At 40.4% G+C, this 27,375-nt stretch overlaps 1 protein-coding gene across 2 annotated transcripts in view; it reads left to right on the top strand.

Annotated features, from left to right (window-relative positions):
- The window catches only part of TMEM135 (transmembrane protein 135), a 181,100-nt gene that overhangs the window by 12,864 nt on the left and 140,861 nt on the right, over positions 1 to 27,375 (top strand). For both annotated transcript variants that reach the window (XM_083796596.1, XM_083796595.1), the window contains exons 2-3: positions 3,936 to 4,063; positions 8,555 to 8,647. In XM_083796596.1, coding sequence (XP_083652722.1) covers positions 3,936 to 4,063; positions 8,555 to 8,647 — 221 coding nt within the window. The remainder of the gene's footprint in view (positions 1 to 3,935; positions 4,064 to 8,554; positions 8,648 to 27,375) is intronic.

Here is a 27,375-nt window from a genome sequence, read left to right as displayed (position 1 = left end):
TTGATGAATAAATGAATCTTTAGTGTTAGGCATTTCAAGCCTGAATATTCTTTACCTGCAGAGAGCAAATCTGCCTAAAATGTTAGTAACAAGCATACTGGTTTATGTGGTGGGGTTTTAATGGCATATCAGATATATATCATGGCATTGGTTTTATTAGGTCTTCTGTTTCCTTTTTTATTTTTTTTTAATGGTTGATATGCTATATACATGGAAATAAGAAGTACAAGCCACATTGTGCCTTTTATTTGGAATGGAAAGCAGCACAGCGATGTCTGTTAGCATCTGTGGAACTCTTCCATGGCCTTACTGATACGTGTATTTTTTTAAAAAAGGAAAAGTGATTCAGTACAGAGAAGGGTTATCTTGGTCAAATGTAAGTTCCATTGAAGGGTGGAGCTAATAACAGGTTTTATCCTAGGCAGTTGAATAGTTCTTTTAAATATCCTAGGGCCAGGTCATTGGGTACATTGAAAATAAGACATTTTAAGAGTAGCTCGGTGTTTTGTGGAAAGCCTGAGTAGGAGGTTGCAGCAGATCTGATGTATTCCTGGCAGCTGGTGTTACTCAAAGGAGATGCTGGAACATCTCTTTTCTGAGAGCATCATTCTTCCCTCTGATTTTGGTAAGGCTGCATTGCTTTGGAGAAGTCAGGAGTAAGTGAAACCTGGGTGATAATCCACTGGAATTTGATGGAGTCTCCTCCTCCCGGCTGCAGATGTGATTTCGGGCTTGTTGGTGCCTTCTCATAGGCAGGAGAAACACAGTGGCCTCAGAAGGAAAGCAGAGGGAGAGCCAGCGCCGACCGTGGGTTGTACTTCGTGCAAGACTCTCCCATGGTGTGAGGGGTGTGTTGGTTCTGTGCCCTGCATTGCAGCGAGACCTCGGGGTTAGGAGGAGAGGTGAAGCAGCACAGGCTGCTCGAGGCGGAGGGGCAGCGGGGTGGTGTCGGGGTTTCATGCAGTGGCAGACACTCGTGGCATTATCTAGCACAGCGTTGCTCCACTAATGTTGCAGACATACCATGCTGTCTTACTAAAGCTGGAAATCTACAGTATTTTGTAAGTGCTGAAGAATGTTATTTTGTAAAGGTCTTGTTATTCCGTCTCCAAAAGGCGATAGTGAAACTGAGAAACTGTGGAGAGGGGTGAGAAGAGCAGCGGGGAGGTACGGAGCTGCTTTTGGCCTCCTGGATTGCCTGGTAGTGCAGTATTTGGGACAGCACGTTGACTCCAATTGCAGTCCTTCGTTCTTGGAGTGAATAACTCCCCAAACCAACTTTTACATCTGTCAGCACTCGGGTCCTGATACAGACCACCCTTAGGTGCCTAAATGAAGGAGTCTGAGGATTCACGTGCTCCCTTTATGTAGAATCACAGGGTGGTTTGGGCTGGGAGGAACCTCACAGATCCCCTAGTTCCAATCTCCTGCCGTGGGCAGAGATGCCAGCCACTAGATCAGGTTGCCCAGGGCCTCATCCAACCAGGTCTTGAACACCTCCAGGGATGGGGCATCCACAGCTTCTCTGGGCAGCCTGTCCCAGCGCCTCACCACCCTCTGAGTAAAGGATTTCTTCATTATATCTAATCTAAATTGAACCTCTTTTAGTTTAAAGGCTCATTAGTTTAAAGTCCCTTGTCCTGTTGCTGTCCTGTGCCCTTGTAAAGAATCTCTCTCCATCTTTCTTATAAGTTACCTTTTAGTACTGAAAGGCTGGAGTGAGGTCTCCCCGAACGGTGCTGGAGCTCTGAGACCATGCTTTCCATGAGATGTGCATTTCCACATGTCCGACTCTACGGGGAGCCTCACGTAGCACAGGTCGCTGGACAGCCTTGTGCTACGTCTGTTAGTGCGCTCTGTGTGGAAATTAATGCCAGGGAGATGGCTACGGGATGTTTTGTGCCCTCTCCTTTGCTGCTGGTATCTGCTTCTGCCATCTGCTGCTGCGCCTTGAGCAGTGGGTTTGTTGTTAAGGATTTGGCCCGCATCACAGTAACCTCCCAGCTCACCTGAGTGGTGCCTCCAGTGTTTGCTCCCTCTCAAGCTGCATTGCTTTCATGTGGATAGCTCTTTTAGTTGTTACGTACAGTGCTTCCTCAGACCTGTTTGTGTCGTTATTTCTGGTTCCTTTCTTTCACTTGGGAGTAGAATAGTAAAGAGAAGGGAAAGCAGCAACTTAAAATAGTATAAAGCTCACTGGGGGAGCTACAGAAATAAACGTTAACTTTGACATTTATTTATAAGATACCAATCTTTTCTTTCCTCACAGTACCAGGAGTATAAAAAAAGACTTTACACTTCAGCTGTAAGAGCTATGTTCTTAAAAAAAACAACGTTCTTCTGTTCCAAGTGTTCACGACCTTTGTACAGTAGGCTAGAAATAACAGAGGAGGGAGCAACTAGTAATCTGCTGTTTAGACTGCATTAAGACTTTGCTTCAACAGAAAGATTATCTGGATTGCATTATTGCCTAATCCATTATGGTTTAAGCAGTTGTGACACTAGATTAAGTATTGTGCAGATCTGTTTTCAGAAGTGTGCTCATGCATATATTGCTCCACAATTCTTAGTTCAAGCTTCATTTTGGATATGAATTTTGGTGGCACTCTCCTGCGGTTTGTTCTAGCAGAATCCTCATCCCGTTTCTGTATCTAAAACACGTTGCTCATCAGTGCAAGTGGACAGATTTTGAGAAGAGCTCACTCCATGTTTTTAACTCGAGGAATTGAGCCTTTGAGAGGTGTTGCTGAGCCAACAGGTTGCCTGTCGTCGTGTTCATCAGCTCTTCAGAGAGAAGCGCTCTCTGTCTACAACTTCTGTACTTCTAAGAATTGCCTGAAAATTCCTGCTAGTTTTGAGAGTCCCTGGGAAACCAATGCAGATGAAGAAGATATCGCTATTTAAAAATAAAAATCTACTTCACAGTGCACCCAAATTATAATCTAATGGCAGCATGGGAACATGGGGGTTGGAGGTGCCCATGGAGGCCGTGTGGTCCCAACCTCCTGCTCAAAGCAGGGCCGGCTGGATGCGCTTCCTAGGGGCGTCTTCCAGCTTCAGCTTCAAGGACTTCCAGTGATGGAGAGTCTACAGCTGGCAGCCCGTTCAGATATTCAGCCATCCTCAAATGAAATTTTATTTCTTACGCCTAACATGAGTTTTCCGTATTTCAGGTTGTCTGTTATCTCTTGTCCTAGCCCCACGTGCCTCTGAGAGAAGCCTTGCTCCTTGTTCTTGCAGTTGCACAATTTCGGTGGACAAGAAAGATTTGAGGGCCTGTTGTGTTTGAGTCACTAACAGCTCTTTAAAAAACATGGAACATGAATAAAACTGACCAGGAAGAGCCTTTATTTTTTAGATCCAACCTGTTTTCTACAACAGGCAGTTTTCAGAGATAACATACTGTTTCTATAAAATTTGTCAGGAATATGTTCTTCTGGCACATGGTGAAATCTTTTTGGCAGGACTTGCAGTTGGTTAATTGGAGTATAAAACCTTTAGTAATGCCTAGTCACCTCACAGACACTGTGTAGGGCCTGTATTTGGGTAACTTAGTGATGTTCTGACCTTTGTTAGGAGATGGTTTAATTGCCTTAAAGACAAAACTCCGTGAATTTATTGCATCTTAAAGTTCTGATATCTGGCAGACAGCATTTCTGACTATTATGGCCAACGGTAACAAGGTAATAAAATTCCTCCTATACTTTGCATTAAGGCTTGTTTGGTGTATTTCCTGATATAAATATTGTAACATTTGGAACAAGTTCAAAGGAAGTGGTATTGTTCATAAAACCGGCAAATTTAATAGGCTTTGATTTATTGCTTAAGTGGGCATATCTCATTTTCCTTTCTTGATTTTTTTTTTTTTTTAAACGATGCAAGAAAGTCTCTGAATTAAAGTTTGTCCCCTTTTTTTTTCTTCCCTCCTCCCTCAGATTGCAGCTATTCTCAGGAAAAGAAAACTTGACTATTATTTGCACAAGCTGCTACCTGAGATCTTGCAGTCAACCTCCTTTCTGACAGCAAATGGGACCTTGTATATTGCTTGCTTTTGCATTCTAAGGTTGGTATACTGTCCTAAAAATTCAATGTAATATGAAAGCCATTTTTATGAAGCTTTTTAAATTTATATAAAAACTTGTCTTTTTTTTAATACACATTTGTAGCGGTTAGGAGTAAGACAAGCGATAGCTGTGCTTTCTGGTTTTACCACTTGAATATGAAGGTTCTTTTTTTTTCCTCCTCCATTTGTAAAGTCTTTTAAATCAGTAAACGAGACAATGTATTCACTTGGTTCCTTTTTTCCTTGTTACTGATTTCAAATACGTAGTTGCATGAAATCCAAATATATCCTAGAGAGTATGTGAGAAGGCCTGATCTTTCTCTCCTAGAAAGATTTGTTCCAAATGGACATTTCAAACAAACAGTGGATAACGTGATTATCAGAGAAGTTATACCTTCCAAATTAATTCGTTTTTTTTGAAGGATAAATACGTATCTAAAGATGCGCTGGTTGATGCATGATATATGAATTCCCAAACGGCAAGATTACCAAGATTGCTTGCTAGGACTCTTTAAGAAGAAAGATTCCCTGCCTTCCAGGAGTTAGGAAATCATTAACAAGCAGTTAAAATGTGTGAAACAAAAGAAGGAATAAATAATCGGTTTGCATAATAGGAAGAGGTTGCCAGTAATGTGCCTGCTATGTTCTTTGTCCTGCATACACCTAACCAGTCTCGAAAAAGGGATGAAGAATTGTGTGAGATTATTTGAGGCTATTTAGGATATGGAAGTCTAAAATTGACTGTCAGCTATTTCAGAAAGATCTGTTGATTAAAATGGCTTATGAAATTTGATAGAGGGAAAGCGCAAAGCAATCCACTGGAAGGAAAAGAGCCGTCCTATCCTGGTCACGCAGTGATGAACTTTAAATTAGCTACTGTGTTAATCAGGAAGATGTTTGAGTGTCATCAAGGGTAGGTTCTTTGAACAAGTCACTTTAGTACTCGAATAGGGTCAGAGACAAGTGCTATGAAGAGAAACTGAGAACGAGCCAGGAAGCAGCATAAATACACGATATCTTTAAAAGCTGTGTACAGTATGCCTTTATTTATTTTTTAAGATCTAATTCTGAGCTCAGAATGTTGATAAGTCCCTCACTTGGAGTGTACTGAATATAAACATTGTCTGGCAGCTTGAGCCATGTGAGCTTCCTTCTCTAATCTGCTCTTGGGTGGGTGACAGGATAGAGATGTGCATGTGAGACTTCTCTGCTTTTTTTTAACCACTTGGTGTGCAGCTGTTTTTTGTGTGCGCTTGTATGATTCGTTGAATTAATTACTATACAATACGGGAGATTTTTTGACTTTCAGTAGCCCCTGAGAGCAAAAATAACGGTGTCGTTTTCCAGCCCAGAATGCCATTTGGTATTGTATATTTTAATCCATCCAAGGAATGGCAGAGCACCATAAATATATTGCTTAACTGCATCCTAAATATTTCTGAAGTCAAGTTTTGACCATGCAAAGAGATTGTCTGAGACTGGAGATCTAGATCCTCTAGATCTGATTCTAGATAGTGGTAAGAGATTAAGTGTGATAGATTTGTGTAATCGGATGTGTGCTGCAATTTTTGTGTCCTTTTCGGTGGGAAAGCTTATTAAACCATTTTTTGGATAAGATCGTCTCAGTCCAAGTCCTGGTTTTTGTTCTATGAATGTCTATCCTGGCCAGAGCTTTGGTTTCATCCAGGATTTCCTGCAGACTTTATCCTCTGAGTGGGAGAGCTTCCAGAAAGCAGGAGGGGCAGTAACTCAGAAGCAAAGCCGTCCAGCAGCTGGCTCCTGGAATTCTAGAGCAAAGCAACAGATTGAAGGGTTTGTAGCTGGACACGTTAACTCGTATTTACCTGCACAACTCTTGGTTTGAGAAAGAGTTGTCTTGTTTCCTTCTTCGTAACACCAAGGAGGAGGTGTGTTGGCAGGTGTGTAGGGTCTCCTGGATAATGTGCCCACTTCATCTGTTCATACTTTTACCTAAGTCCCAGTGAATCTTCAGTCACTGTCTAACGCTGCATTATGTAGAAAATACTTCTTTAGTCTTCCGGTAGCAATTAGAAGACCTAAATATGAAATGTAATTGTTGGTGAGAAGTCTGACTTGTGCTAATGTGTGTTTTTGATGTCTTTGTAATACTTCCTTGCTTTCCATCAGGGAAAACCACCAAAATGGGAACAACTACAATTACTTTCAAGGGTGTAATATTTTAAACAAGAAAATTCAAAATAAATGATTTCCAGAACTGTTTAATATTCTCTCTATTTCATAAGTGGCTAAAATTTCCAAAGCATCTAAGCCCCATTTCAGCAATGGCTTAGGCTCTAGATAGATGTTCTTATTCCAGAAGGCATTACCAAGCTAAGTTAGCTGACTTTTCTTTTTTTTTTTTTTTTTCCTGGAAATAAATTGGGGAATGTGGGCAGCCTGCTGTGTTGGCAGAGCAGAGGAGGTGGTGATCTGTGTTATGGGCGTGTGACAGACCAGCTGGGGGTTGTAATCCCTTCTGCTGACGAGCTCCAGAAGCCTGCATCTGTCTAGGCTTCAGACGGAAGTGCTGGGCTCTTCTGTTGGCTAGCATTAAGTTGGTTAAAAGATAGGTGTGATTTTTAGGTTTTCAGTTTTATTAAATTAATGCAAAAACTCGTGAAGACACGATCCTGTTAGTCTAGCGACTAGAGTAATTGAGTTTTCCCACATACAGCTTTACTTTAGCTTGCTTAAGTCAATTCAACCTTACGTGTCAACCAGCTTTTCAGCTTTGGATACGGTTGTACGGTGAGGAATTAGAGGTGTAACTTAAAAGACAACCCATTTCTCATTCCAGTATCTACCTGTAGACCATGTAAAATAACCAAGTAAATAATAACGAAAACTTGTTTTCATTTATTCCAGCAGAAGTTTAAATGTTTCACTTACTGGTCAGGTGCTTTAATTTTCACTGACTTTTACTGTGCAAAATATATACTGTTGTTTCCTAAATCTTATCAAATTGAACATGTACCATTCATAGAGGGGGCGTAAACCGTGCAGAAAGAACAAATTGCCGTTTCTTTCCCACAGAAAAGACATTTGTTCTCTTACTTAACAGGTGTGTCTGATAGGATGTGTTCATACTTAAGTTGTTTAAAATGGCCTCTCTGAAACCTCATACAGTAATTGCTTTCCAAGAGAGTCCTAATAATGAACTTTAGCTCCTGTGGCATTTGGCATTGTCATCCTGAGAAATTATCCTTTTGCAGCCGTGGGAATGAACTGTGTGTGTAATTGCCATTACATCACTTGTTGCTGATACACTGGCTCTCTTTTCACTTACGAATGTAAGCTGGCATTGCTCACTGGTAATGTTACTTTTGCAGCGGAAGTGTGAAGTGAGGCTAATCATGCCTTTTACAGCAAAAGTGCTCTAATCCACGTGGTACCAATAATAGTAATTCTTGCTTTCGTGTTACCAATATGAAATTTCATCTAAGATGTTTTTTTTCCTACGCTTTGTTTGGCATTTTGTTTGTTGTATTTTATTCGCTTTATTTTTAGAAGGGGGAGATTCCACCATAATGCTATATTTTCCTTAAGTGATGGTGCTTATCAGTTTAGCAGCACCATTTTAATTGAAATGTGTTTATTAATGCTGCCAGATTTCATGACTGCCTGACTATTGCTTGCTTCTGTGGTCATCCTGAGTTAGTTTGAAGGTGCAGGTGTTCTCGGCAGATCCAGTGTGGTTCAGGCCATCGTCCCCCAAAGGCGTTTTGGTCTTTGTATTCTCACAGTGACCAAATGTTTGCTTAGATGTCAGCATTTGTGTAACTTTTTTTTTCCCCCAACTCTTCAAGTTGGAAGAATTTTGATGCTTGACATCGTGTGGACTCTCAGAGAAACACAGATCTAGTTGCAAAACGTGAGAGCTTTCCCACTGGCCCTAACACAACTGGGATTTTGCTGCTGGTTCTAGTTGTAATGTGCAGATTAATTCCCTGGCTTACTGTGAGTGAGTGATTTACTGTTTTTAGCAATAGTTTCTCTGTCTTCAGAGCACGATGTATGCTGGAATAATTTGATTTGATTCGTGGCTCGCTGGATTACATTCCTACATTCCACAAGGCACATCTTCCTGAAGATGTATTCAAACAAGTACCAGAGAAAAGAGCAACTATTACTTATTCATTGATAGTTTTTTTTTTTTTCCTATAATGAGTGTCTGCAACTTTTCAGAAACATCTATTGAAAGCACCACTTTCTTTAAAGTAATCCTTTAAATGAAATGGAAATGCTAATAAAGTAGTTCAGGTGTTAATGTTTATGTACCCCCCTCTGAGAAGAACTATCCAACTGTAAAAGTGAAATGATTAGTGTTTATTTGTAAATATTGATTAATATAAAGGGACAAAATTCATTTTAATGGAACATGCATAATTTTATGATAAAAGTAGAATACAGTGTTGGATGTCAATATTTTGTTTGCTCTGCATGTAATACGTGTACAAATTACATTTTCAGGAAACTACTTGGAAAATTCTACTTTTGGTCTCCTGGTTTTGGTGCTGCTTTACCAGCTTCTTACATGGCTATTCTCATTGAAAGGAAAAGCAGGTACAGCTTATCTTTATGGATCTTCTGTTTCATATAATAATATTTCTTGGTTTTGTCATTTGACAATTCAGTCATTTTGTTTCCAAGTGCTGGAAGACTACTTTGCTTGAAATAGTGTCTTTTGCAACTTTAGATTTAAGTATAGGAAGCTAAAGTGAAAACGCACATTACCAGTGATCAGTTTCTTTTTTTGTGTTTCATTTTCCTTGTTTGATATGTAATTGGGTTGTTTAGGACTGCCTAATGAAGCTGGGTGGTTAGGATTGCCTAATTATTTTGTTTGTTTTGTTTTTAATCTTTTAGGACATTAAAAGATTAAACATTATTTATAAGATATTATTTATAATGTTTGCAAAATCACTGCAAATGAAATTATTAATGGAAATTGCTGATGACACAAGCTAACAATGTGACTCTAGTGAATGTAAAGGAATAATAGGATGTCATGGGAAAAAACTAACTTGAAGAGCTGACATAATCCAAGTTGGACGAAATGCAACGATGCAGAAGGCAAAGCTTTTCGCTTACAAAATGGTGCTGAAGCTTAGCTATCAAGGTTGTTACAAAAAGCATGAAGCAGTGGGGTGGAAGCTCTGGGAGATCCACGGGTAGCTGAAAGCTGCCATTTATGATGCGGCCATGAAGAATGGCAGATGAAATCCGGGGTTGTAAGGTTTTAATGGTTTTGAAATGCAGCTTACATTGATAGCTTGTATCAATAATGAAAACTATAATGCTTAATTATTTTAATAAGGAATGAGATGTTTTAGTTATCTAGTTAGTGTGCTTTATTTGAAGCATAGCTGGAGACAAAGGTGTCAAAGAAGGGATTATTCTTTAAAAGAGAGGGGGCTTCATCCCTAGAGATGATGCAAATGCAATTCTGATTACTATGAATGTGAGAAGCTTCTGCATGCAGTCATTTCAAAAGAACTGCAAATACATACATTTTGAGTTGTCAACTGACTGTCAGGCCCCATTCCTAAACTTCAGTTAAGGAGTAGGCAAAGCCCAACCTGAGTTTTAGGTAAGACTCCCAAAGTTCTGTCCTTTGAAAATAATTCTTTTTCCGTTGTTTTTGGAATTTGAGGGATGTTCTTTTATATATAAGAATTTCTGGGAAAGAGGGAACACTTGTGAGCCATGTTATTTAATGCAACAGTAGCAAAAAACCACAAACATTATTCTGATTTATTTAGGAAGCTAAGTTATCCATTTATTTATTTACAAGTCCTTTCCAGCTGACTAGTTCTCATCTTACTGCAATTACTTCCAAAAAGGGAGGACACATTTTGGTAGAACTTCTTGTATTTCTGTAGACTCCAGCATTGTGTTGACATTAGTGTTTCATTTTGCCGTGCAAGCAAATGCATTTTACTCTTCTGATCAGGGACACTTAACTTTTCCTACAGACCTGTTACAATGTGAAGACTTCATGTGTCAGGCTTCTATTATTTCTAGATGACAATAGATAGACTGCCAGACTAATTTCTTCTCATTTATAAGTTTCCTGTAGCTTTCAGAGTGTTCCTCAGTCGAGGAGGAATCAATAAGTCACGTTTCAGTCAAGAGCTGAAATCGCTTGTAAGTGCAAACCATACTGGGTTTTTATGTAATAGTGGAACAACTCTGGAAAACTTACACAACTAAAACTTCTTAAGTGTAGCAAAAAGTTCATAACTATTATGTCAAATGCCAAATTTTGAAAGTCTTAGTGGCAATGCAAGAAAACTTCGCCACGTTAACAGGCACCTACTTAGCTTCTGAGATTTGGAAGTAATAAAATTTGAGATACGGGTGTGTACAAATGACAAAAGTAGGTACCACGTGTATGTAATGCATAATGCTAAAATAATTAATTCTTGCATGTCATGAAGAATGAAAAGTGTGTGTCCTAATGTAACTTGCCTAAAAAGTTCACTTTACATTTTATCTGATGCAATATAAAAAGAAAGCATTGGTATAGCACCATAAGGCATCAAGTTGAACTTCTCAGAGAGGCATTTTATACTGTGATGATTAAATCCTCATAAGGAGGTAAAATTGCAAATATTTATACACAGGAAAATGTGTTCTTATTCCTCCAGTGCTGATAATATTTAGAAAATGTTTATTGCATCTTTATCATCAATTTGGGAAAGAAGGATATTCATATGTAGTTCTCAAGCAAATAAGGTGATCGTGCTGTTAAGCAGGAGTATGATTTCCACAGCACGCTTAGCAGGCATATTTCCATGACTGCTGCGTTGGGAGCTTGAAAATGTGCAGTCACTGTTATTAATGAAAAAATAGATACATGAAATGAAGAGACAGTTGAAAGTTTAATTGTTTTTAAGATAAAAAGATGTTTGGAATGTTATTGGATGCTAACCATGTAAACTGCGTGAAATGCTGGTGCTGACAGATGCAGTGAAATACGACTTTCTGATTCCAGATCCATTCATTTGTTAGCTTTTGTTACAGGCGAGATCAAATTTTAATAGGCTTTTGTGGTCTCTTAGGAAACTGACTTTGGACATAGAGAGACAGCAGCGTTTTCAGTCATTTCCCGAGTAGCTTTCAACAGAGCGTATTGAAGAGTCGGGGAGGTGGGAAAAAGTCCTGATTTTAGTTCATAAACATCTCCAGCCCTTTAAATTGCAACTAGCAGCTGGCAGCACCATCAGACTTAATCACTTAATCTCTTCCCAAGTGGAGACCCTATTTTAAGTGCCTCACTGGCATGTGCTTGCACAGCACCCGTCAGCCCTCAACTTGGGAACAGCATGCTTGTAAATCACATTTTCCTGAGTGTTACTGTACATGTGTGCCAGTAAATGTGTACATTTAAAAATTCTTATGGAAGAATGGGAGAAAGAGCTGGGCAGCTAGTCTTCCAGGGACCAGCATTGCAATCGTGAGGGGGAGTGGGTTTTCTAAGGTGTCGGAGAAGTGGTTTGGTTATAGTTTGTGTCTGTGTAACGAGTAACTTAAATTTGCACGGCACTGGCAAAGGAAAAGGGAGGTGGGATTGAGCAGAAATGTCAAATGTACTCAGAAAATGATCTACGTTATATTATACCACTACTTTTCTATAAAGATATACATTGCACATTAGTATGTCCATGTGGATTCTATTTTGTGATTATAAAGCACGGTTATTCTGTGCATGAAAGGTAGTTTATTAGGATCTGTGGAAAGGCCAAGGAATAAAAACACTTGTAAATTTTCTGTATGCTTGGGATCAGCATGTATGAATGTTCTGTGGTTTTACCAGAGAAGAACATGTCATGGTATGATTAATTAATGTTTTGATAAGAATGATTTCTTAGATCGTAATTGAACGTAGATGCATAAACATGGATATTTTAGTTTGTGATGTGTTGATTCACATTCTGCCCCTTTGGTGCTCTGACCCTGCAGGAGTAACTTGGAATTTTTGCCTTTTTATGGTGCTTTGAAGCTGCGTTGCCTGATAGGGTTAGGAGGAAGCATCCTCACCGACCAACGCAGAATTTAGAAATTGAACTCTGATGTATGCTAACTGCTTACCTGGTAGACGTTTGATGTTCTGAGAAGTGCTAAGAAGGCACAGGGTTAGATGTCACCAGTACTGAAGTTATTAGCGTTAGTCCTACCGTGTTATTTCTTTTCTTTGCATTTGCAGGTGCTACTTGTATGTTATGTTTTTTCACATGGATAGAAAAGGGCCTTGTATGTAAGGAAAGTATTCTCTTTTCCTGGAGAAATGTAGAGTTCATCAGAATATACATTTTTCTAATGCCTTTTGATTATTTGGCAGTGGCTTCAACGTTTTAATTACTCTTTAGGTATATATTGTCATATTAACAATGGTTATTAGTGGTTATTAATACAACATACAATTTCTTTTTAGTATTAACAGTATTATTAATGTTAATAATGGTTGTTGTTATTAGAATAAGTAATCTCCTAACAGGTGCACTTGCACAAGTATATTTAAAATAACATGGTTTTCTTTGCAGTTTCACTTTTTTAATCTCTTGTGTGATGCGTCTGCAGTTCTTTTGTCACAATCGATTTTTATAGTATAGGATGCTAAAAGGTCTGTTAGCGACTTCATTTTGGTCACGTTCATTTCACGAGGCTTCCTTAGGAAATCCCTGCATTCATTTTATTGACCTCCGTATGGAGTTGTTTTACCAGCGCGCTCCCTGCAGGGGTTGTTTCAAGCTCTTGGTAAGAAGCAATTCGACTTGTTGGTAACTTTGAAAAATGATTATTTTGCTAGTGCCTTTTGGCTTTTGTGTGGAATTCTAAGTTACTCTCCTATAGCATCTGACAGATGAAAATGACTATGAAGAAGACTTGAGCATGTAGCAGAGGGGGCAGCGCGTGGCTCGGGCTGAGCGGCATCGCGTTGCCCTGCACTGGGAGCGCCGGGGCTGTTAGCAGGCGAGGCAGTAACTGAATATACTTGTTAAAATTGCTGTGAATGAAGCTGCTGAAATGTGATACGAGGCTTGGCTGCAGCCAGTGTATTGCTGGAAATGGGACTGGATGGGTTGTACCTTTCCGATTTCTAAGACAAAGAAGTCTGGTAGTTCAGTGAACAGCCAGGATTTAAGACGTCTGTGATTAATTATTCCCAAAGAAAGGCGTGATGCTCTCTCAAGTGTTTTGTAAACCTGTTAATGCTTCAAATCCATTTAAGTTACGTTTTCCTGATAGCTAAGTGGCAAATTTCAGTTTGTTGGACTCTTGTTTAAAAAATAAAGTACTAATGAGTTTCAATAGCTATTTATAAAGCTTTAACAAGGGACACAGCTACAATTTTAATGAAATTAATTGTCTCGCTGCCTGGCTAACATTTTTTTTTTTTCCATTTCTGCACTCGGTAAGCAATTAAGAAAGCCCCCTACAGCCCTCTGCAAGCTCTGGGGCAGCTCTGAAGGGACCCTTCTGGGGTTGCCCCCGCACCCCCTTGGCCGAATGACTGTTTACGTACTGGCTGTTAACATTATAGCGGCGCCTGTCTCGTCGCTACAGTTGAGACTGTGTCACTGATGGTATTATAAAACCTGAGATTTAGGGCTTTTATAATTTGGTTGTAAAATCTTGCTCTGGGCTACTATTGGCAGCATGTTTTAGTAGAAAACTATGGATGTTTTTTCATAAAGTTCAGTGTACTAGACTCTGAGAAAAATATTTAAAGCATCTGTGTTTAAAATGTGATACGGTACAACAGTGCACATTTACAGAGAATTCCTATGTATGTATATTAGTGTTCTTGGAAACAAATGTATTACCATATATTGCTTCGAGAAGCGTCAGAAACATTTCTAGAAGTACAACGTGGAATTCTTAGACTTGTATCTTCACCTGATAGCAAACTCAGTTGGTATTTGGGGCTGTTCCCTTGCCATGAATGCCTTTAGTCTAAATACATTGCAGAGGCAGAATGTGACGGCATAGTAATGGTAATAGGTATTGTATATGCTGTAAATAAATACAGCGCTTCTGTGGTTTGCACGGAATTCTCCATTCAAATACAAGTTTGTTGGTATATTTTTGTATAGTGGTATAGTATATTTAGACTTGAGATGACGGTTTCCTTTCTCACAATGTTTTATGGTTATCCAGTTTGATGCATTTTAAGGAAGCCTGTAAATTCCCAGTATGGGGGGAAAAGTGGGCAAAACAGGCAAACAAAATCTTTTAACACAGCAACTGTTCTTACAAGCGTTAGTCTTACTTGCTACAGGTAAGAAATCGAGACAGCAAGCTGCGCTGTGGGGATGGTGTTTCACCTGTTTTGTATGGTGAGAAAAACCTCAAGTTTGGATCGCTTGCATGAGTTCGGTGCTGTGGTCTGGTCAGCAGAGCTAGCAGGGAAACAAATTGTTTGGGAGTTTTATTCCTGTGGAAAGATTATTACTCTAAAATGCAGAAACAAGCTGTAGAAGTGAAGTTAGCAGGAAAACTTTTTTTTTTCTAAACCAAAATATGTTAAAATCCATTGCACTTCAGCAACTGCTTTGGTGAAAGCCAACAACTGAGAGATCTGCCTTTTTATAGGAACAGCTTGTAAACATTTGAATGTGCTTTGCTGTGTGCTTTAAGGACTGCTACTGCTATAGTTATCAAAGGGAGGGAAAACATGTATTTGTTTTTTTTTTTTCCAAGGCTGTCTGGGAGAGCAGAAATTGAGCTGGAAGATACTGTGGTTGTGGGAACGCTGTCAGTGGTAGGTAGGTCAGGACTGGCAGCTCCTGGTGTGTGTGTGGTGTGTTTTTTTTTTTTTTTTTTTTTGAGGAAAGTAGCATCTCTTGCTGACTTTTAATACTTTTGAAAAAGTGAGGCCGCCTCACAGCCTCCTCCGCACTGGGCACCCCAAGGCTCCTCAGCCTCTCCTCACAGCACATGCCTTCCTGCCCTTTTATCAGCTTTGTTGCCCTCCTCTGGAGGCTTTCAAGGACCTTAACATCCTTTTTGTATTGTGGAGCCCAGAGCTGCACATGATATTCTAGGTGAGGCAGCCCCAAGGCTAAACACAGCAGGAGAATGACCAGTTTGGGCAGGGTGGCTGTGGAACACCACAAGTGACCGGCCGCCAGCCAGATACAGCTCCGTTCACCATGACTCGGAGCTCTACAACTGAAATGTTGCAGTATGTGATCACCCTCACGGTTTAAAAACAAACAAAAAAAAAGCACATCAAAAAACATTTTCCTCTGTTCAAACGGAATTTCACATTTTTATGTGTTTTAATATGTACCCATGGCCTCTTGCCGTGTCACTGAGTAGCGCTGAGGAGTTTGTCTCCCTCAGCTTCATCCCTCCCGTCAGGTACTTAGGCACACTGTGAAGACCCCTCTTCATTCGGTGGAGTCCCAGCTCTCTCAGCCTTTCTTCGCAGGAGAGGTGCTCCAGGCCCTTCGTCGTCGTGCCGGCCTTGTTGGACTCCGTCCAGTATGTGCGTGTCCCTCGTCCTGGGGAGCCCAGACCTGCAGCCAGGGCTCCAGGCGCTGAGCAGCAAGGAGGGATCACCTCCCCCGGCCTGCTGGCAACGCTCTTCAGAGTTTCTGAAATGCCTCACAGAGTGCAGCTGTCATTAAAGTTAGAGCTGGATCGTGAAGCAGTCCCATATCAAAGGGAAGGATGTTCTCTGATGGTGACAGAAAGATGCTACGTTACTGGCAAGATATAAACTGTGTACTTCATTTGGAAAAAAAATCTGCTGCATTTAACGAACTGTGGGGGACCATTCTTTTCTTTAGTAGGAAAGATGGAGCGGGCTTTTTGTCAGGGGTCAGCTGTATCTGCAGAGCTTTCTGTCTCGGAGGGTGTTGTGGTTTTAACCCGGCCGGCAGCTAAACACCACACAGCCGTTCGCTCACCCTCCCCCCTCCCTCTCTGGGATGGGGGAGAGAAACGGGAAAGTGAAGCCGGTGAGTTGAGATAAAGACAGTTTATTAAGACAGGAAAATAATAATGACAATAATAATAATGATAATAGTACTACTAATAATAATGTGTACAAAACAAATGATGCACAATGCAATTGCTCACCACCCGCTGACCGATGCCCAGCCTATCCCCGAGCAGCCGGCCCCCCACCCCGGCCAGCCACCCCTATATATTGTTTAGCATGACGCCAGATGGTATGGAATACCCCTTTGGCCAGTTTGGGTCAGCTGTCCTGGGTCTGTCCCCTCCCAGCTCCTGCTGCACCCCCAGCCTGCTCGCTGGCAGGACAGAGCGAGAAGCCGAAAAGTCCTCGGCCTGGTGTAAACACTGCTCTGCAACAATTAAAACATCAGCATGTTATCAGCGCTCTTCTCATCCTAATCCAAAACACAGCACCCTACCAGCTACTAGGAGGAAAATTAACTCTGTCCTAACTGGAACCAGGACAGAGGGAAATGGGCTGTCTGGGCTCCAGTATAGCTGCCTCAGACCTGCATCTGCGACCAAAGTGCTCTGGTTTCATATCAGTAGTTTTCTTTCCCCACTCTGTTCTTTACCTTTTCATTAAATTGCAGACTCTTAGGAAAGGAGTTTGTCTTCCTGTAAACAGTTGATTATGATAAAACACACTGTAAAATCGCCCCATAGTCATAGATACCGATGTTGTGTTGATGAGTGCAATGGAACACCCTTCTCTTGATGCTGTTTCATAACTCGTCTTCTATCATGTATAGCTAATGATGTGACAAGACACGGTTTTGACCAATACATTATTCTAAACGCTTTCTTTGAAAGCCTGTCCTGCTTTTTAGGAGGTCAGTAAATGTTATGTGCAACTTACTCAGCCTTGAAAACGTTAATAGATCACTTTAATGTTTTTTGTAATGTTCTAAATTCCAGCTGTTAGTAGTCAAAACTCTTGGAATGGCTGTAAATTACTTGGTATTTGTTTAAATGCTTGGAGTTTTACAAAATCAGCTTTTACACAAGTTGTATGTTTCTCAAACATAAATTTAAGTGGCTGATCCTGATATAGGAAGACATGATAATGCCACATCATGCAGGCTAGATATGGCTATGATGAATATATTTTGATCGTTTCCTGTTCTGTTAATTTTCAGAAATAAGCTTGCAATTGCAAATTTTCATAATTTAATAAGTTAACAGCAATTTTTCAGCCTCAGCATTTTGCTTCTCAGATTTATCCACTTCTAGTTTATCAGTTCTTTGTTTCAAGCTTCATTCTTCTGAAAGCGTCTGAGTGTTATATGGGGTGACATGAGCGTTGCTGCTTTGTCTTCAGGAGGTTCAAATTCACAGTGTGCTTTCGGTGCCTAGCTGTGTAAAGTTTTCCTTAGTATTATTGTTTTGTACTTTTGCTTGTTTGTTTTAATTACTCTGTGGTTAATACATTACAAGAAAGAGTTCTGAAACAGAACTTGAAACAAATCTGTGCACTGCCTGAAACAAAACAGCTGAACTAAGAATACCACCGGGGTGTCATAAAGCCTTTGAAGAGCAAGAGGCAAGTTAGATGTATTAAAATCCAGTTGGCATCGATGGGGGCAAAAAAGTGCTCGATTGTCTCCAGGAAGTGATTCCATCTCTTTTGGAATATGAGGAATTGCCCACTTTCCAGGGACACGTGAAGCCTGTGTAATCAAATGGCTAATGTTTAGACTTCTGCAGATAGGAGAGAGAGAAATTTCTGTCCTGGGTAACCAATTCTGTCAGCGACTGGAATATTTATCGTGCTTTTTTAGAGAGGAATCTGCATGCTTCAGGCTACCCAGTTTAGAAATCAACTAGTAAATGCTGACTCTTGTGTAAGTTCTTGAGATAAGGTCATCAGTTCTCTAGAGACGATATGGAGAAGTATGCTTCTCTGCACTTTTTTGGTTTACAGTGTCTTAAGATCTTGGAACATTCTGTAAATTTCTGAAGTAGCTGGAAGCTGTGGCTAACAGGATGTTGAAGAGTTGTGAGATTGGAAAGGAGATGCTTTCTCGTTAATTGCTCATAACTATTTCTTCAGTCAGCCTAACCTGTGCCCCCTGACCTTTAGTCCTGGTGATTCTGTTTATGCATATAAAACATAGGTATGAGCCTTATAATTCTGCATACCTTTTAAAAGGGAGTGGTCACAGTCAGCACTTCAACTTAGCTGAAATGTGTGTTTCCATTGCATGGTTGTCATCTCTTCCCAATCAGCTGAGAGAATCACCATTATGGGTCTGTTACACAGTGTAGATTACTGTCGTAAACTGTATTTCATCCACTTAAAATGGCAGAAGCTTGGCAAGGTGAATCCCACAGCTGTACCAAGAGCTAGAAGGCTCCTTGGGGATCAGTGATGCCAGTCTTATGCATTTATATCTAATCAGTCCAGGCTATAAACTATTTGTGCTTCTGAGGAAGTGTAACTATGTCTGCAGAGGTGGTCAGTAACCAACTGTCCAGAATTTCCAGTGTGTGGCATTCAAATGTTGGAAAAGTTTCGTCCAGCTTGCTAAGTGGTCCTTGAAGTCTTGCACAAAGTGAAAAAGCAGGATAGCAACAGCTTTGTAGTCGAAAATCCATTTTCTGGGATAACACGGGTAGAGAAGGTAAGAATACTGGAAGAACCCATGTAATATATTTCTGTGATTCTGGAGATGCTGGAGAATGTGATGCCAAAAATCTGGGTGGGTCCATACAGACTGGATTTAGCTGATCTTTCTCTTAGTGTTACAGTCAGGGCTGAGCCGGATCACCCAGGACTGTTTGGTTGTGTTTGCTCAATGGTCTCCAGTTCCCTGAGTTTCAGGAGGACTTCCTGGCTTAGGCACAACACCAGATGTGAGGTTTCTTCATCAGTGATGATGTAAAGACATCCCAGGCAGCAGCCATCAAGCTCTGGACTATGTCTATCAAGTTCACATGGGGCTAGCCTGGATGGACAAAGGGCAGTGCTAAGGTCAGGCTACGAATTCTGATGGATCCCAGGTGACTCTGTGCAGCCAACCATTTCTGCACTATTCTGTGAGTAATTGAGATTTTCTGATAAGAAAAGTGTTTTTTATTGTTATTGTAAGGACCACTTCTGGCAAATCTGTGTTTGTTTTCACTTTGTAGGCTGAAAACTAAGGAAAAGTGATTTAGTCATCTGAGTATGAATAGAATTTTGTATTTTGTTTTTTCAAAATACATAACGACAACAAAATACATTACCAACGAGAAAAGAACTCCCCACCCCCAAATGTTAAAACTGTTTTTGAAATGCCTATTAAAAAAATGGTAGAATTCAGACTATTGTCGATCATTGGACTGTTTTGTAAGTCTGAATTAGATTCAAGCAGCGCAAGCACTGGGTTAATTACCCAGTTCTGTCTGTTCTGCGCTAGCATACAGGAGATGTTCATTAGGACTTCCTTGACTTAAGCGAGCACTTAATACATCTTCTGTGTCTGAATGCTTGTGCGTACGTGCAGCTCCCAGAGGGGAGTAACAGATACTCTGCTAGTGCAGAGTAAGCTGCAGGTGCTGCCTGGGTGAGCTGGCTGTAGTGCTGGCTGCTGTGGCAGCGCAAAGCCTGACGTTTACCTGGAGAGGTAACATCCACTCTTCCCGTGCCTCTGGTGTAGTGGCTGAAAGTCTTGGATGGAATCTCTCTGTGATAGGTTCCTCGGGCCTGCTGGCAGGCTGTTGTTTTTAGATAGACCAGCTGAGAGGAGCTTAAATCTGTATGAACTGTAGCTATAAATCCTCTGTAAATGAAGTGACTTTCTATAGCTTTATTGCTCCCAAGGAATTCATGTTGTCTGTAGCACCTGCAGCAGGGAAAGCGTGGAGGTAGAACCCTAGAAGGGTATAAATTTTCTATATATAGCCATGCAAGGTATTTCTGCAGTGAAGATTACAGAAGCATTCTGTGGTGAATGATCTTTCATCCCCTTCTTGCCCTTTCTTCTTCACACCCCAGAACAGAAAATGACTCTCTGTTTCCTTCGGTGGGTGCTGTGCATTGCATGTTGTTTCTTGAAGTCAGATGACTGCAACTCCAGATTGAAACTTTTTGATAAAGTAAGCAATACGCTGTTAAAGATGATCTGTATGACAAGCAGGAACAACAGAGCCCACGGAATTAAAGGCAAACATAAAACAGGTCTCATGAATTAAGGCCAGTACCTATCATCCTAATCCAGACTGTTCCGACTGTGGTGAAAGACTGAACCAGTTCGCAGTGTCTGGTAGTACAACATCCTTCTGTCTGCTTAAGGGAACTTGTGTTTGCACCATCTTGCTGAATCTCTGCTGCCAAATCAGTGCTTCATCAATTACGAGTTTTTTTTTCCTTCTTGAGCTCTTCTTCAGTGTCTGTTATTCATTCTTTTGAGCAAGCTGACTGAGGAACTAGAAACATGTTCTCAGCTCAGCTGTTGTTTTTTTGGATCTTTGAGCTTAAAGACAGAAAATAATTGGTTAAAACTGGACTTGGCAATAGTTTCCTTCTGTCTTTGGTAGGTGCAATGTCATATTAATATGTCTGTAGTATCTGATGCAGTTAAATACTGATACCCTGACAGACAGGGACTTCTCAGTCAGTGGGGATGTGTTGAAATGATTCAGTCAGACTTTAATATGGCTTTTCTACCTTTTTGGAGAAAGTTTGCTCTGGTTCCTTCCATCACCTTTGTGGGGACCCCTTGTGCTTCAGGCCCTTACGGATGTAGGCAAGCTCCTAGCAGCATTAGTACATATTCTGCATGGCCAACTCGTAGTTCCTAACTGGATGTGAAGCCTGGTTCTAATACAATTTAATATGCTGTCATTTGGATTCTAACGGGGGAGAAAATAAATGGCTTTGTATGTTGGCAAGTCAAGTCTAACCCCATACCCTGTTTCTGTTGGAATAGTCTGCTCCTTTGTTTCTGAAGGTAAAGGCATTCTGAAGTTAATTGCACCAGGGGAAAAGTTGCAGCTATCTTCTGTTTGGGTTGGATTGACTTGCCATGTTTGCTTTTTTGCATATTGCTTCAGGTATTTTGGGAACGGTGTTATCTGATCGCAAATATAATCGATCATTAAAGCAATGCGAGCCTTACAAGAAAATTAGCTCTAAATGTACAAAGAAAACAGTAACTACTAGTTTTACAGACTAGAAAAAGAGACTGCTCAAGTCTTCTGAAACAGATGAGAAACTGATGATTTAAGTATCTTAACAAAAACTTATTGTGGAGTGGATTTTCTCAAACGGCACAGAACATGGGCTGGGGAGGGAGAAGGGGAAGGGAAGGGCAGCCCTTTCCACAGGGCTTGTTAGGAAACCTCCGAGCTGCTGCCCAAGGAGCCGCTGGGGCTGGGTTTGGGAAATGCAGACAGGAGACGGTGAGAGGCTCTTAGCCTAAGGAGGGATGGGGGAGAGGTGGAGGAGAACAGGTCACATACTGGGTGGGTTTCCACTGGTGTTGTGGCAGCCCCAAGCTGTCTGGTAGAGACCCTCCTACCTTCCACACCCCCAAAATGTACGGAGTATAAATGCAAGGCAGCGAATGTTGCACATCTCTACAACATTTTCCATACTTCCTCCTAATTTTTGTTAACAGTCCTGTCCGTTCTGTCCTCTCTTTGCCATGATACAGTAGTGATTGCTAGTGAAATACAACAATCCCTCTGCTGCTAGGTTCCCCAAAGTGTTTTTTGCTCAAAAAGTGTGCGTTTGCTTTCTGACCTGCAGGCCTGCCTTGCAGGCCGGGCGGCCAAGCAGCACATGCTGCGTTCTGACTGAGAAGGTGCCCAGAAACAAACCAAGTGTTTTCTTTTTGATCAACTGAGCTGATTAAAAACAATTCTCTGTTACAATCCACAGTCCAAAGAGATTGTTATTTGGGGCCTTATTTAATGCTCAGTAGGCCTTCTATACCAAGAAAGTTAATGTTTTAAAAAATTGCTGGAAGTCCTTCGTTTCTTCTCCTGAGATTTGATTAATTTGTTATTCTTCTTTTATCTACGAGTCAATCTTTTATGAAACTAGTAAGCATTTTGGAATCTGATTTTTATCTCTTCATGGAATCTTGTGAGGTTAAACTGCACTCAATTTGAGGTCCCCCCCATAGGTTGGCCATTGCTTTGGCTCTGTAGACAGCATAGAGAAGCTGGGAGAGGAGGAGGAAAGGAATGATGAAAGAAAATCTGTATAAAAGAGTATAGAACGGTTCAGAAATTAAACTGTAGATGTTATCTTGGGTTGTACTAGCTGAAAACTCGGTAAGAGTTATTGGTACTAATTTAGCAGGCATGTATTACTGTAGATATATTTTCTTTTTGGCTTCTGTCCCTTTCTGGTTTTCTCATACCCTTTCTTTGGCATACATTCAAATCATAGAACATGTTGAGTTTACTTTCTTTCCTTTTAAGAACAACAAATTCTGAGTATTGGCAAGAAAAATAATAGCCATTGTACTTAACATACAACATGCTCAAAGCGGGTATTACCGACTTGCAGTTTTGAGCAACTTTAAGCTCCTCAACTATAAAGTGTCTGTTTCCTACTTGAAACAATCCAAAATTTAGAAAGAGAAAATCTCTTAAAGAGAGTAGTGGGGCTCTGGGGCCTTAAACTGTATCTTTTGACATGAAGTTATGTGCCTGAACATTATCTTCGTGTGAAAAACTTGCTACCGGTATTTATTAAGCTCGAAAAGTAATCATTTTCTTTTCTGAAAACTTATTGCTTAGGTCTGTTTTCATAATTTTCGGCATTATTTTGAAAGCTTATCTGTTCCTGCTGATTTTAAGTGAACTTTTGCACCAGGATTTCACTGCTGGCCTCCAGCTGTCAGTAGGAAATTGGTGGGTGTGAGAGATTAACGATACCCTAAACATAATCTGTAGTTCTTGTGTTATTACAGGGATGCAATCACAACTCTAGATCTGTCGTTGGTTAGCTTTTGGTGTCAAGCTGCTGTAGAGCAGAAAGAAAAACCTCTTCATTTTGACCTTTTTCTTTTTGGGGGAAGCCTGTGATTTGCGTGTTTGATTTAATTCTGCAGGTTATAAAGTGGTGTGCTTTACAGTGTGGGGGGGAGGAAAGGGGGGGGGAATTCTTCCTGTTTTTGCAGACCACAAATCCTGTCTGGGGAGCCATTACAAACTATTATGTTAGCTTCTTAGTTTATGCTCAGAAATTAAAGCCAGAGTTAACTCTTTCTTTTCTTTTTGCCTTTACATTTATTTGTTTTTATTGTGAGAAGGTACAAGGTAATGGCTTCAAATTTTAATGTAGCAAATCTGTTTGGCATAAGCTGTGTCCATTTTACATTCCACTTGGTATTTACCTTTGAATCCACTGATTCCTTTGGATGTAGTTGTGCTTGTGATTTTAGAGCATACAGAAAATGATTGTCAGCTAAAGTAAGGTGATAAAAGTCAGGATATACAGCAGAGCCAGTGAACAGCGGTATTTATGAAATTCAAAGTTGAATTTGGAAGGAATTTGTTAAAAGTACATTTTTTCATAAAGATGAAATTTGCTACTTTAAAGCCACGTATAGTCCAGACCTTTTTGAATAGGTCACAAGAAGAGAAGTTTGACTTGGTTCGTTTTAGCACCTATTGACTCGAATCAGACCCGTCACTTTGACAACGCCAGTGATTTTTGGACAAGCAAAGTATAAGATTGGAATATTAGAAAGATGACCTCTTGAACTGGGGTTTGAGTTAAAAACCTTTATAGAAAAGCTAAAACAATCCTTATCTTAGCAATGTATCGGTTATTTTTTCCCCTCAACTTTTAAAATTTACCATGTACAGGGACAAATGTAACCCATCAGTGAGGCTGCTTAAGCAAGTTAACATTGAGCACATTAACATGCGCTCTTAATTGCGTGCACGAAGATGTTTAACATGCTGCTTTATTCATCTGCAGGCTCCTTCCAGCCATCTCTGCCTGCTAACTGTTGCTGTGTGCTGGGGCAAAGGCAGCCATTGCAGGTTTTGGGGCTGGGATGTACTTGCCCCGTTGTGTACCTTGCTCCACGGTGTGATTTTACTAGCTCATAGTTACAGCTAACACCTACAGCTATTCTAACTGAAAGAGGTGCCTGTTGAGTCGATTTATGTGAGTTTTGTACGTAATGGCATTTATCATGCTGTGGTTATTTTGAGGTATTTGTGACTTGGTCACTTACTTTCACAGGAAAAAAAATGTGATTATATTAAAAAAAAAGTATTTAGTTTAAATTTGTTTGTTTAGTTGCAGTAAACATTTAGATTTAAAGGTGTCTACTTGGAAGGATTTGTAGTTTTGTTTGAACAAGGCAATACAGAAAAAATGATTTAAACTTCATGTTGCCAAAAAAAAAAGTTACTCATGAGAAAGCCGCTTGACTGGCATGCTGTGTATTAGATATATAAAGATGGAGAGAGGAAGGCAAAAAGTAAATACTCAAAGGAGGAATGAATATGGAGAGAGAAGTAGTTTTAAAAAATCACAAGTGTCTACCTCTCAGCTGTGGCTCTTCAGAGAAAAAGGTGATGTTGGCTTTGTTGGAGATCTTATCTTCTTGAGTGTGGTTGTGCTGCTGAAAGGCTGCGCTCCACACTGATGTTCTTTGAAGCATCGTAGGGTCCTTCAGCGTGAAGTGAACAAATACAATTCATTTATAGTAAAAATGACATGAGCATAAGGGTGTTTTAAGGATTCACCGCACCTTCAGGCAAAGCTATTCTTTTTTAGCTTAGCAACAACTTTTTTTTTTTTTTAAGGAAAACCATAAATATATTGAAGGAAAACCATAAACAAGAAGGGAGAATTGGCAGTAAATTTCATAGGAAAAAATGTCCTGGTTGTTTTTAAAATTGGAATTTTGTATGCCTTGCTATTATATTAAGCCAAAGCTCATATTACTTGTGAGAATAAAGTTATTTGTTGAATTTTACAATGTGTCAAGCCAAGCAGAAAAGTATTTCTTAGCAAGCTGTCACACAAACAATATGTTGGCATGCAGATTTGGACAGTTGTTGCTCCTGTTGGGTGAATAGGTTCTTTACCTCATGTGTAAGGCAATTGTGACTTTGGCCTCTATCAAATATGTTTTCCAGAGCTTAAACCTGTGTGAAAGTGTAAATATCTTGCTCACAGGAAGATGAACTCAAAGTTTGAGATTGGCACTTTGATTTCTTTAAGATACTGTTGGTTAAACAAAGAATAGGAAATCTTTAATCTGCTTTCTTTATTTCCTGTACTTTCTTTTCAAGACCTTGAAGATGACTTGAAGTTTCTGAAAAACTGGAACAGCTTCGTAAAAGGAGTGTGTTCAAAGTCTTAGGGAACATGATGCAAAAACTGAAGGAGCTCAGTTTTTTGTTTAAGAAATTGTATGTGGCTGGTTTGGTTGGGCTCTCACTAGTGTTATAGTGGAGGGACAGATGTAACTGGTTTCAGTGACTGGAGAGATTTTTGTCTAGAACTAGGAAGCAAATTGTAAAAGTAGCATTCAGATAAGCTGTTACAACCACTGATAATCTCATGGAAAAAAAATTTAAAGACAAATTTGAGTGATTTTTATTCCTATTTTTAAAGCGAGTGACTAATTCATTAATGAAAATTTATTTTACATTAGGAAGTTAGATTATTTATTGCAGTAAACTCTTCTGATTTTTAGAAACTTTGGAAGAAATGTTGTCTAATATTTTTAACTTGCTTTCTGCCTTTTTTTTTCCATAGAACAGTGGAATTACTGAGCTGGAGAGGGCTGAGGGAGGCCATCTAGCGCAGCTGCCTGCTTGGAGCAGGATCAGCACTGACTTGGGACCAGGTTGCTTTGGGATTTCTATAGTCAGGCCTTGCAGACCTCTGAGGACAGAGGTCCTGCAACCCCTCTGGGTCCCTGTTCCAGTGCTTGACAGTCTTGAGGCAGAAAATACTGTTTCCTCACTGCAAGTCAGAATCCCCCATTTTTCTGTAGCGTGCTTCAGAGAGGCTGGTTCTTGCCCTGGTAACCTTCTTGTGGTGCTGGAGGGCTGCTGTTAGGTCCCCCCTGTGACCTTCTCATCTCTGGGATGAACAAGCCCACGTTCCCCATCGGCTTCTCTCAGGGTGAGTGCTGCAGCCCCGGCCGTGCTGGTGCCCTCCCCTCGACTCGCGCCAGGCGCTGAACTCTGTCTTGGTTGGGGGACCAAAGCAGGCCTAGTGGTCTGTGTGATGTCTAACGACTGTCAAGTAAAGGGGATTAATCACTTCCCTTGACCTCCTACATACACTTCTGTTAAGACAGCCCAGTGTGCTGCTAGGCTTCCTTGCTATTTTTGTCCTATAGCTTTTCATTATTTTTTTTAACAGTTATTTTTGACTCTTTCCTCTGGGCAGTACAGTCACAAAAATATGTTGTTCTTTGAGCTTTATAGGCCATAGTTGAAGAGCTGTTGGTATTAGAAGTTGGTCTGAATGCTACTGAGTTGTCCAAAAAGCAAGTTGTATCGAGTGAAACCTTTCTTTGAGGAAGCTACAAATGAACAGAAGAGTTATCTTCTGGAAGAATGTGGTCTGTTATTTAAACATTAAGAATTGTAACAGTGAGATTGGAATTATTCAGCCCCAGATGACATAAGCTGTATTGAATAATTGCACTTGGAGACATTGCTGGCTTATTTCTCTAGCAAACATACAAGAAAATTCATGTGAATTTGGGAATGGGGAAAAAATTAGGTGAAACAAAATGAAAAGTATTCTAGACACTACTCCTCTTTGAAGCTTTAAAGGGTGATTCAAAAATGTGTTTGCTTTCATCCAATCACTCTTTTCAGGTAAAAGAAACCAGTCTTGCTAAGACTTCAAAAAAAAAAAATGTTTTTCTTAGGTTCTTTAGTTTAACAAAGCAGCCTGGCAGAATTGAATGGGACATACCGCCCCATTTTGTGTCCCACTAATGCAGCTCTATTGGATGCTGACTTTGCGTCCTTGTTCTAGTTCATCACTGGTCAACCTTGTCAACCTTTCGTTAATTATGTCCTGGTTTGTGTGTGTGTGTTTATTTCCTTTCCCCAAATTAAAGATTGTGTGTCATTGGGAAGCTGGTCAAGGGAAGGGATTGTCCTTCTCTACTCTGCACTGATGCAGTGCAGCCTCACCTTGAGCACTGTGTGCAGGCTTGGGAACCCCAGTATAAAAAGGACATAAAACTATTAGAGCGTCCAGAGGAGGGCTACAAAGTTGATGATGAGTCTAGAGGGGAAGATGTACAAGGAGCAGCTGAGGTCCCTTGGTTTGTTCAGCCCAGAGCAGAGCAGGCTGAGGGGAGGCCTCATGGCGGCCTGCAGCT

This window comes from Anser anser, assembly GCF_964211835.1.
Source record: "Anser anser genome assembly, chromosome: 1".
Taxonomy (NCBI): domain Eukaryota; kingdom Metazoa; phylum Chordata; class Aves; order Anseriformes; family Anatidae; genus Anser; species Anser anser.
The sequence above is the reverse complement of the archived record's forward strand: the minus strand, read 5'-3'. Positions and strand labels throughout refer to the sequence as shown.